Source organism: Osmerus mordax, chromosome 26 (genome assembly GCF_038355195.1).
Source record: "Osmerus mordax isolate fOsmMor3 chromosome 26, fOsmMor3.pri, whole genome shotgun sequence".
NCBI classification, from domain to species: domain Eukaryota; kingdom Metazoa; phylum Chordata; class Actinopteri; order Osmeriformes; family Osmeridae; genus Osmerus; species Osmerus mordax.
In genome coordinates, this window is record NC_090075.1 from 2,794,301 (window position 1) to 2,806,160 (window position 11,860).

The 11,860-nt window shown below is 51.2% G+C and overlaps 1 protein-coding gene across 1 annotated transcript in view; it reads left to right on the forward strand.

Annotated features, from left to right (window-relative positions):
* The first annotated feature begins 1,226 nt into the window (after positions 1 to 1,226).
* Positions 1,227 to 11,860, forward strand: part of gatad2ab (GATA zinc finger domain containing 2Ab) — a 14,909-nt gene continuing 4,275 nt past the window's right edge. Inside the window, 5 exon segments of the mRNA XM_067229812.1 lie at positions 1,227 to 1,353; positions 7,221 to 7,530; positions 10,961 to 11,045; positions 11,047 to 11,100; position 11,860. The exon segment at position 11,860 is cut by the window's right edge and continues 104 nt beyond it. Of these exon segments, the coding sequence (XP_067085913.1) occupies positions 7,229 to 7,530; positions 10,961 to 11,045; positions 11,047 to 11,100; position 11,860 (442 nt within the window). The 5' untranslated portion in view covers positions 1,227 to 1,353; positions 7,221 to 7,228.

Consider the following 11,860-nt stretch of genomic DNA (forward strand, 5'->3'; position numbering starts at 1 on the left):
GGACATTCCCCCCGAAGCAACTAGGGTGAAGTGCCTTGCCCAAGGACACAACGTCAATTGACACGGCCGGGAATCAAAGTGGCAACCTTCAGATTACTAGCCCGACTCCCTCACCGCTCAGCCATCTGACTCCCTAATTAGTCGTGCATTTACTCTATTGACCATTTTCATGGATGTGTTAATTTATATAATGAAGATAGCACTTTAGTCTTCAGTAAGTTCCTTAGGAATGTAATAGGAGGGATTGATGGCGCACAGGAAACCCAAACCTATTTCCTAAAGGGAAAACTTTGAATTAATTCAGAAGTTCTGAATAAGAAATCTGCTTATGATTCTACTTAATGCTTTAGTGAAATTCACAATGCCTCTTGTCATATTGTGGTTGTAACTTATTTTAAATGACAAAGAAGACAATAATTTTGTTTTACACTACCAATTAAAGGATACAGTCAGATAAGAAATAAGAATGGACTAACTCATCCCAAATAATGTCTCTGGTGATTTCAGAGAGTCTAATGATGTGTTGGACATGGGGTTTGTTAATTGTTCCTAAACAGATGCTTGAAGGTGATAAGTGTGAGCATAAACACATCTGAACGAAGACACAGTACTTCCTGCCAAATAGTGAGTCCTGGTGCTCATTACTGGGAGGGAAACTTCCTGCTTTGTTGCTTTATTTCAGTAAGGTTTAAATTCCGTTTTTTGTTTGTTTGGTTTCAGCCTGTCTCTACGTCCCGCCCACACTGTTTACTTCTTAATTTTGTAAAAGGGTAAGTAAGTTTTGAGGTGTGCCATGAATTCAATCTTTCTCACTCTCTTTCACTCTCTCTCTCAAGCACACACTTTTGTTTGATTGTCTCCAAAGCACATAATCTACACCTATATCTGCTTCTTTATTATCATAATTGTACATACTAAAACTAAAAAAATACATTACTGCAATAAATGCAATTTTCCCAATATCTCCATTAGGGATGGTATGGGGGGGGGGGGGGTGCACAACTCCAAGTAGCTATGGTAACAGTAGTGGATGCTGACCCCTGTGCAAGCTTCTCTTGTAAAAACACATGGTTGCCAGTTGTCCTGGACGGGCCTGCTGGTCCTGAGTATACATGGTCATACATGACTGTGGTCCCGATAATATGCTGATTTCCCATTTGGTGTGACCACTTGCGCATGCTTAGTGAAGTGACGCCGTCCATGTGTGTAAGCGGCTCATTATTTGGCAACCGTAGAGGCAGCGGGCAGGAGAGGGGATCCCCGGGATTTTTTTTCATCGAATTACTGGCGTAAATAGTCAGTCAAAACAAGTAAAGAACTCAAGGGAACACGCTGCTTTGGATCATTTTCTTCGTAAGTTAGTACATGTTTTCTGTTTTTAGATCAAACTTATTAAGAATTTGGGTTTAATTGAGCCGACGACCATAAGTTTTTTTCCCTACTCCTTAGCTTAGTCGTTAGCAACCTAGCTAGCTAACCGCTTGTTGAGAGGTATTGGTAGCTGATGGTTTGTGTGTCGCTTGCTAGCGGCGTAATTAGCCACACACACACACACACACACACACACACACATACACACACACCTAGCTAGCTAGACTAGCCGTCGACTGGCAGTAAACCACTACAAAGTAAAACTCTCAACTTCCAACCGTGGTAAAAGCATAGGAAGTCAAACAGTGTATATTAACATTTAACAAGAATCAAAGTTTTTCAAACTATAAGTATAGTTTTAGAGACATAACCATTCGTTGATTGTGAATCCCGTAGGTTCTGTCTGTTTGTCTGTCTCCGGCCAGGCGAGTGTCCGAGGAGTTATCGTTAGCTAGCCTGCTTTGTGTTGGTTGCTCTTTCCAATTTTTGTCAGGTTCATGATCTCTTATGTAGTACCAGGCAGCTGGCGATATACATGTGTTGTTACATCTTTTAATACACTATCTTACTTATGGCCATTCATGGGTGTTAAAAGTTAATAATTCCTAGCCATTCTTAGCGAGCTAGCTACCCAGCTCGGGTAGATGGCTAGCTGTCGTCAAGCTGGTATCACGGTAGAGCGAGGACAACTGGACGGACGGACAGGTTGTTGTTGTGTTGCTATTTAGCCGGTTCACTATATAAACGTATTACGTTTTAGGAATTCGGTATCACCTCATATTACTAGCGGTGCACAGTTGCCGTAACCAATTGTTTATTCAAAACATTATTGAAATGTAAACTCAACTTGTTAAAGTGAAGCTCAATACTTTGTTCGATAGACTATGTACGTTAACGTCAGCGCAACCATGACATTATGCATTTTTGTCGCGTAGTAGTGGTTCTGTTGTGCCGTTAGCGGTGAGAGCCGTGGTCTAGACTGGAAAGCCACAAACGCCCATAAAATCGCCCATATTTTGGGGAACTTTACCCAAAGTAGTTGCAAGTCTTTTTTTTATTTTTATATATATATATATTTTTAGATGGGGTAATGTCCAATGGCGAAGCATCGTCATGATTGCTGATCTACAGTAGACTTGTGATCTGCTTGTTTACTATTATAAAGTATTTGCTTCATCCGCTGTGGAATGGATTAGATTCTAGATTCAAATCATTAGAAGATTTGAACTAGGCTCCGTCTGCTACCATTTCAGTTGTTGATACCACTTCGTAACTTGGTAGATGTTCAGCCTAGGTGGTTGTACCTGATTCCCTTCACCCACTGCTAGGCGCCCCCCAAATAAACTGCTGGGGCACCCTTGCCTTGTGGCGGAAGACGGGTGTCACCTTGCATCCTGTGAAGGGCATTGGAGCAGTACCCCTTGTGTAAAACCCATCTCATAGTGATGCTTGCAGACAGGCATGACTTAACAGCGTCAAGGTCCGCTTCAGACACATGGAGAAGTCTCCTTGGAGAAGGCCTGCTAGTTTCACTTTCAGACACAGTGAGTAGATATTCAGATGCAGAAAAGGCTGAACAGGCTGAAAGGGCTTCTGCCTGTCATTGTGAGTTGTTGTGGCTCTGCTCTGAAAAGACTGTGTTTGTGTTTCTAGAGTTTTAGCTCTGCAGGTGACGTTTGTTTGTTTGTTGTAGCTATATTGGAACAATCTAGAACTCTTATAGTTTGCTCTACATCTCTGCTTTCTTGCCAACTTCAGCTGATTCATGAAAATAGGTAACAATAGCTTAATCCAAAAGAAAATACTTTTGTTTGTTGATTATAATGGCTATATACTGGCCTATTGTATTGGTCTTCAATGCAACCTAAATCTCATTTTGAGGTTAGACAGTCTACTTGCTGTATTGCAATGATCCATCCTTATGTCATCTTATGGCATTAAAGTATATACAGTGGGACACCTTTGTTCAGGCACAGCAGTGTGTACCAGATACCAGCGCTCACTGAACATGTGAAGTTGGTGACGTGGTCGCTGAGCGGGCAGTGTTTCTCTCCGGCTCTGGGAGGTCAGTTGTGTGTGTTTGGAACGGCAGTTGGTCAAGGAAAGAGATACAGGAGATGATGATCTGGAGGCCGGTGGCTAACCGCCCGCTCCTGTCCACCGTGTACACAGATCTCTGGCTGGAGGAGGAAGTGTATGGGGCTCGTCAGGCGGTAAACAGGAAACGCTAGAGAAGTAAACTTAAGTGGCTTTGTCTTCAGTCACAGGCTCCTCAGCCAGGGCTTCCTGGCACCAGGAGGAGTGAGAGGCTGAAGTTAGCCAGCTCGGGGCTGCTTTTATTTTAGATCGATATGCATTAATTCTGTTGCCGCGGTGATCAGTGCTGTATGTATTGGGGTCAGACGCAAGGTGCAGAAGCCCAGCTAGTCCATAGTCCAGGTGGTGGCTCTCTCCTCCGTTCTGGCAGGCGCAGGGTTAAGGACTTCCATTTTGTTAGGTAACACCCTAATGGCCTGATCTGTCAGTGGCGTTAAAATGGCAGGGGCTTAACCCTTGATGTTCAGGACTACACCAGCAGAGGCACCCTCATGGCCTCCAGTCTGCCTGGACCAATGAGAGAGAGAGAGAGAGAGAGAGGGAGGGAGAGAGTGAGAGCGAGAGCGAGCGGGCCAGCCTGAGAGCAAGCTGGGAGAGGGAGTACACGGAAGAGGAAGAGTATTTGTGTCAGTGAATATACAGTAGATCCAGGGCTAGGCCAGCCAGGCACTCCCCCCTCCACCACCCTGTCAGCTGATCTGTCTCTACTCTCTTTACTTTGTCTCTCTCTCTCTGTCTCTGTCTCTCTCTCTCTCTCTCTCTCTCTCTCTCTCTCTCTCTCTCTCTCTCTCTCTCTCGCTCCTCTCTACCCGTCTTTCTTCACTCTCTCTTGTCTTTCCAGCTTCATGTTCTGTCTTTGATGCATATTTAATTTAGTGGAGGACTTCCTACCAAACAACAGCCAGCTTATTGGAACTCTTGATAGCGAAGAGTCATTATGAGCAGGAAGCCTCCAGGAATAGTTTGAATGCTGTAGGACTGCGGCTCTCGAACCATCCAATAGAAGACCCACGTTAGAATTTCACGGCTGCTTCTTTTTTTTGTCATAGCTTGTTTTTTATTGGTCTGTTGTAGTTCTATCCTCACTCTCTTGGCAGTAAATAGGCAGCATATGGGATCCAGCCACCTTGAAAAAGGCTCTGTGCTTGGAATAGGGGCGGGGGGGGGGGTCTCTGGGGTTTAGACGGGGCGGGGGTGTCGCTGGGGTTTGGATGGGGCGGGCTGTGGGGGTGGGGGGTCATTGCATTAGACATCAGATAATGGAAGCTACCTGGTGTAATCCCAGTGGGAAAGCTCATTACTATTGATCTCACCCCCCCCCCCCCCCCCCCCCCACCTCTGAGGAGGTAGATAGCTCTTTCTATTGTCCAGCTGTTGTAACATTCTCTTTACATATGCCCCAGAGGTTGTGTCTGAGCTTAGATGAGCTGGTTTTGTAGGTTAAGCTCGGTGAGTAACACACAGGGTTGGAAAGCGGTGGTGGGGGGCATGGCTGTGTGGAGGAGGACTGGCTGTGGTGGAGGAGGACTGGCTGTGGTGGAGGAGGGTATGGCTGTGGTGGAGGAGGGTATGGCTGTGGTGGAGGAGGGTATGGCTGTGGTGGAGGAGGGTATGGCTGTGGTGGAGGAGGGTATGGCTGTGGTGGAGGAGGGCATGGCTGTGGTGGAGGACTGGCTGTGGTGGAGGAGGGCATGGCTGTGGTGGAGGAGGGCATGGCTGTGGTGGAGGAGGGCATGGCTGTGTGACGGAGTCTGATGGAACGGTTGAGCAGGGGTTCATGCGTCTCTTGAGAGTTCACTCAGTTACACACAGAGACACACACATGTAGTTTCCTCCCTTTGTTGCTTAGCAGCAGGGCTTACAGCCCATAGGATGTGCCACACGGTGCTATCCGTCTCCTCTGAGACGACACGAGCCGCACGCCTGGAGACACAAAACACACTGACCTCGAACGAGCCCTCTGTATGTCATCGGGAGCAAGGAAACGGCGGCAGCCATTTTGGCTCCTGTGAATCGCATCCACGCTAAGACCTGGCCTGCTGAACCCCCACTCCCCCTGGCCATGCAGCCATTTTGGATCCTGAGGGTCCTAGCCGCATATGAAAAGGGCTGGCCTTCCAGTGGCACACAGATCTCTGTGCTGTCAGCAGGGTACAAGAGCAACAACCCAGGGGGAAAAAAACACACGCTCACAAACCCTACAGATAGATGGCCTTTGTGCTCAGGGTTGGGTACAACAGGGCACATCTGTCCTAGTTATGGAGCGGAGCCACAGATAGGCCGAGTTTCAGCTGAGCTCCAGTCAGTGGCTTGAGGTCTCCTCGCCACGGCCTCAGTGGTAGGCTCTCTGTCCCGAGGGCGCTGTGGTAATCTGTCTGGATCTTGCTCTCGTCTTAATACTTCACTACGAGGGGATCTCTCCCGTGTCGGTCGATGGCTGTCTCCAGGACGACGTCGAGTGTTTGTGGGGTTGTGGTTCTACACCTGTGTTCGTGTGTGTGTTATTAGATTTAGGGTGTCCCTACGAAAGGCCCTTTCTGCTGTTACACACACTTCCTTGTTGTGCCACACGCCCGCAAAGGGAACGTACGGTTCAGTCGGTTGCGTTTGCTGCGTCGCTGTGTGTTCGCCGTGCTGGTGAAGTGTGGACGTATCCACACTGTCTATTCTGCTACAGATTTTTTTCTTCTTTTCTTTCTGAACGCCTGGGGGTCATGCGCTCCGGGATAGTTCGTTCCTCTATGGGTTTTTGGAATGCTGGTCGATGGCGTAACCCTCCCCCCCCACACACACACACACCCAACTCCACGCTCCCCGGCCTGTCCCCCCCCCCCCCCCCCCCCATCGTCATGGCCGCCGTGGTCTCTTGTCTCTCTGCCTGCCAGTCCGTCTCTCCAGGGGTTAAAACCTGCTCTCGCCTCCTCTCACTCGCAGACCAGTTTGAACCGGTTTTCAGGGAAGTGCTTTGTGTCTCCCATGGAATCTTGGGAAGGGTCATGTGGAGCCATGCTGATGTCACAGGGGGCCCTACAGTCAGCTCGCTATCAGATCTGAAATGTGTGTTTGTCGAACTCTTGTTACACACTACCGACAGTCCTCCGATCAATAATAACTCTTTCTTTTGAATGGTCTTGTAATGGGGCTATGATGAGGCAATTATTCTTATCTAAGATGTGACCGTAGACTGAAAAAGTGCTTCGGTCGGCTGGTTTGGAAAGGGGATAGGGCCAGGAGTTATTCTCCATTCCCCCCCCCCCCGCCCCCTGTTCCTGTACCACCCCCCCCAACCAAGTTAACCTCTGTTTACACACATTCACACACGCTCCGAGCTAAGGGAAATGCTGGCCTGTGCGCGGCCTGCATATCGCGCACGTCAGTTTGGTCGGAGAGCCTGTCGGCTCGTGTTTGTCTTCTGCTTTGCATGCGTGTTTTCAAGTGCCCAGCCTCCCTGCAGCATTAACACCTGCACATGTGTGTGTGTGTGTATCGAGAGAGAACCCCCATGCAGGGCACTATCTGCCATCTGTAACGGGTGGGGTCAGATGGCTGAGCGGTTAGGGAATCAGGCTCGTAATCAGAAGGTTGCCGGTTCGATTCCCGGCCATGAAAAATGACGTTGTGTCCTTGGGCAAGGCACCTCACCCCACTTGGGGAGAGGAGAATGTCCCTGTACTTACTGTAAGTCGCTCTGGATAAGAGCGTCTGCTAAATGACTCAATGTAAATGTAACGCGGGCCGTTGACTCCGTCCAGGTGGAGCCATGTCGGAGGAGGCGGTGCGTCTGACGCGCAGCCAGAAGCGCGCCCTGGAGAAGGACGTGGCGTCGCCCGGCAGCCCCGGGGACGCCGACCACAAGAGGGTGAAGCTGGAGGAAGGCGACCCCACCGAGGGAGGCGAGGCGGCGGCCTCGGCGGGGGCCGGGGAAGGAGACGCGGGGCCGGAGAAGGCCGAGGAGGGGGTCGAGGGGGCGAGCGGCCCGCTGGCCTCCGGGGAGGTGAAGGCCACCATCAAGGTGGAGGTGCAGACCGGAGACGAACCTGTGGACATGAGCACGTCCAAGAGGTGAGACCTGAGACCACATGCTGTCTCAGCTGACGACTGAGAGCTCCATGGTTACCCCAGCTGAAGGATCCATGGTTACCCCAGCTGAGGGCTCCATGGTTACCCCAGCTGAGGGCTCCATGGTTACCCCAGCTGAACGCTGATTTCCTTTTCTGTGTGTTTGTTGCTTGGGGTTTGTCCCTGTTAGGAGTGCTGGAGGATGGCGGCTTGTACAGTGAACACTGTGTTCCCCTGACGGGGACCTTTGGGATAGTTTAGCCCAGTGGTGCAGGCTGCCCTGTACTTTTCCCAGCCGTGTAGTAACAATGATCTTTTTGGCATTTAACCCGTGTGTTATCTTCGAGTCATTCTGACCCATCAGTCATTGTGACCCACCTTCGTATTGCGACAACCTTACACCATACAAAAACAAAGTGAAGCATTTTCTTTTAACCGTTGGGCTGTCTCAGACCCCCCACATTGCGAAGGTTAAAATAAAATTATTTGTATCTGTTTTTAAATTGGGTAAACACAACGATGGTTTGTTATGAACCTTTGGGTCATGTGACCCGAAGGCAGCACAAGGTTTAAATACATATGGTAATTTGAATGGACTGGTCTAACTGGTCTCATTTCCAGCCAATCACCCAAGAGAACGTGGTCATAGAACCATTCAACTAATACTTTCCAACCGTCAAGTATTTCCTGAAGAGGGGCGAAGTGTTTGTGGTACGAGTCATCGAGAGATACAGAGTCCAGGTCTTGATTATGCGGAGCTGTGTGGAGGGGTGTGTGCAGTGCTGTGCTGTGTAGTGCTGTGCAGTGCTGTGTAGTGCAGTGCAGTTCTGTGTTGTGTAGTGCAGTGCAGTTCTGTGTTGTGCAGTGCTGTGCAGTGCTGTGCAGTTCTGTGTTGTGTAGTGCTGTGCAGTGCTGTGCAGTTCTGTGTTGTGTAGTGCTGTGCAGTGCTGTGCAGTTCTGTGTTGTGTAGTGCTGTGCAGTGCTGTGCAGTTCTGTGTTGTGCTGTGCTGTGTAGTGCTGTGCAGTTCTGTGTTGTGCAGTTCAGTGCAGTGCAGTTCTGTGTTGTGTAGTGCTGTGCAGTTCTGTGTTGTGCAGTGCTTTGCTGTGCTGTGCTGTCAGAGGGCGCTCAGGGAGCAGAAGGGGGGCGAACAACTTAGGGGACCAAAAAAAACTAAACTAAAAGGGTTCAACCTACTTTGGCCTGGTTAGCTGAGTGGAGCAGGGCAGACAGCTGTGTGTGTGTGTGTGCACGTACGTGCACATGTTTATGCTCACGTGCGTGTCTGTGCACGGCTTTCTTTTGCAAGTGTGTTTTTGAAGTGCTTGCTGAGCGGCGGGCTGCGAGTCACACAGGAAGTGGATGCACGCTCACGGTTTGGCCTGACCCCATTTTGAGAGTTTGAAGCTCCGAGAGGACAGACCTCCATTTTCTTCCGCGGCACCTGAACTCCTCACTTCAGAGTGAAGCCTATGTGTCACAAACTGGTTCCAACCGGCCGTTGCCATGGTGTCCACATTGGAGGGAGCAGTTAGGGGAAGGAGGGGCCGGCTGGGTGGGTGGGGTCACGTGACCACACAGGCAAATGGCTCATGTGATGCCTTTTGGTAGAGTGATTAATACTCTGTAGGTGATAGCGGGTTCCTCATGCCCTATCACCTCACCTCTGTTTGAACTTTGAACGCTGGTTTGTGAGCGGACGTAGTTCTTCGAATGTAGCGTTGAGAGGAAAGCAACCTGGAGGATCCTTGAGGAGATCCGGTTGTCTGAGTAGAGACAGTTTCTTTTTTAATGTAGTGGTAGTCGCCCTCACAATCAATCAGACTTTTGTTGTTGTTGTTGATAGAAATAGAGAAGACAAGCCTAAACATGGACCTTACAAGATCTCAGGTCAGATCCCTGGTCTCAGGTCAGATCCCTGGTCTCAGGTCAGATCCCTGGTCTCAGGTCAGATCCCTGGTCTCAGGTCAGATCCCTGGTCTCAGGTCAGATCCCTGGTCTCAGGTCAGATCCCTGGTCTCAGGTGAGCCTGGGGCTGTTCTCCACAGTCAGGGTTGACATTGACAGAGCTAGCAGCTGATCCTAGACCAGCGCTCTGGGCAGGAGGTGAGGCGCTCTGGTGTCATCTCCTGAGTCTTCTGGAAACATGTGGACCGTGTGGGCCCACCCAAGCTAGGACATGACCCTGCAACCATCCCCTGCACACACACACACACACACCCTAACTCACACACAACCTAACTTACACACACCCTAACTCACACACACCCTAACTCAAACACACCCTAACTCACTCGCACACACACACACCCTAAGTCACACACCCTACCTCACGTACACATACATGTGCACACACCCAGCCCTCAGGGCTGTACCATGTTGTACCTCTGGTCCTGGCTGGGCTGTTCTTGGTCTGTGCTTGACTGTCCCCGGGGTGGGGGGGGGGGCTGAGTGAGTGAGTGAGTGAATGACTGGGGTGTATGGGTGACTTAAGTGAGGGAGTACACAATAGGCTGGCCCCTGGCCAGGTCCCCCCCCATCCCCCACCCCGCAGCCCTGTGCAGAGCAGCCCTGTGCAGAGCGGCCCTGTGCAGAGCAGCAGAGCAGCCCTGTGGCAGAGCAGCCCTGTGCAGAGCAGCAGAGCGGCCCTGTGCAGAGCAGCAGAGCGGCCCTGTGCAGAGCGGCCCTGTGCAGATCAGCCCTGTGCAGAGCGGGCCCTGTGCAAGAGCAGCCCTGTGCAGAGCAGCCCCGTGCAGAGTGGCCCTCTGCTCTGCTCCACTGCTCCTGTGGTGGAAGAAGGGAGGGGCCCTGAGCACCCACTGCCACTGTCCTTTACAAAGAAGCACCCCCCCCCCCCACACACACACACAATGTGGATTACTCTGTTTAGGGAAGGTTGTGTTAATCATCCCTCCCAAGCACAGCACACAACACTGTCCCACACACACACACACACACACACCGAACAGCATTCCTCCTGCTGCTTGTTCTGTGGCTGGTTGTGGCCCAGGCAGACACTCTCCTTACGTGGTGATCTCTAACGTCAGGGTGATCCTGGTGTCTGCTGCTGCCCTGAGCCTGTGCTCCTGAGGAGGGGGAGATATCTGGGTCTGTGGGGTGGTGGGGTGGAGTCTGCAGTAACAGCACCATGTTCCTGCCCTAGGCCCTGCTCTCCCCTTCTCTCTCTCTCTCTCCCTCCCCTCTCTCCTTATCTCTCTCTCTCTCTGATCAACTTCTGAGGCTGGCTTATCTGCTGCGCACCCTTTCATGGGCTAAAATACACTATACATCGCCCTCTACTGGCCAAACTGCAACACTGTATTTCTGTGTCGTCGTTTGAACTTCTGGGAATTTTGTGCAAATGCTGACGTGTTTGAGAGGTGGCGGAGAAAGGAATGATCTCACGGTTCCGCCCCCCCTCCTCCTCCTCCGCAGCGACATTAAGAGCGAGAAGCAGCCTCCGTCGCCTGATGATGTCATCGTGCTGTCGGACAACGAGCCGTCCAGCCCGCCGGTGAATCGGCCTGAGCCACTGCTTCAAGAAGACCGACACGGACAAACTCATGGTAACTCTCGTCTCCTGAAACCTACTGGCTTGTCCTTTACTGGTGTCCCAAGACTGGAGAGCTGCCCTCCTGGAGGTTTTCACTCTCAGGTGGGTCTAAATGGATTCCTTTTCTAGCGTCATGACAGAACCCCAGTTTGTTAGAGTGCTGTTAAAGTGAAAACCTACAGGACAGCTTTTTCACTTTCGGTGTTGGAGAGACGTACTGTAGTCTGTGGGTATGTCAATATGACCTCCTCACCTCTCCCTCTCTTGTTGCTCTCCCTCCTCCCTCTCTCTCTCTCTCCCCCCCCTCTTCCTCCCTCCTACCCTCCTTCCCCCCTCCCCCGCCCTCTCTCTCACCTCTCCCACCCTCCTCTCACTCCTCTTCCTCCCCCTCCTCCTCTCCTCTCTCTCTTCCCTCTCCTCCCTCCTCTCTCCCCTACTCTCTCCCCCTCCTCTCTCTCCCCCTCTCCTCTCTCTCTCCCCCTCCTCTCTCTCCCCTCCTCTCTCATCCCCTCTCTCTCCCTCTCTCTCCCCCTCCTCTCCCTCCTCCCTCCCCCCCTCTCCCTCCGTCCCCTCTCTCTCCCCCCCCCTCCCTCCCCTTCCTCTCTCCCTCCCCCTCCTGTCTCCCTCCCCCTCCTCTCTCCCTCCCTCCCCCTCCTCTCTCTCCCCCTTTCCATCCCCCTCCTCTCTCTCTCCCCCTTTCCATCCCCCTCCTCTCTCTGTCCCTTTCCCTCCCCCTCCTCTCTCCTGTCCCCCTCCTCTCTCCCCTCCTGTAGAAGAGCAGT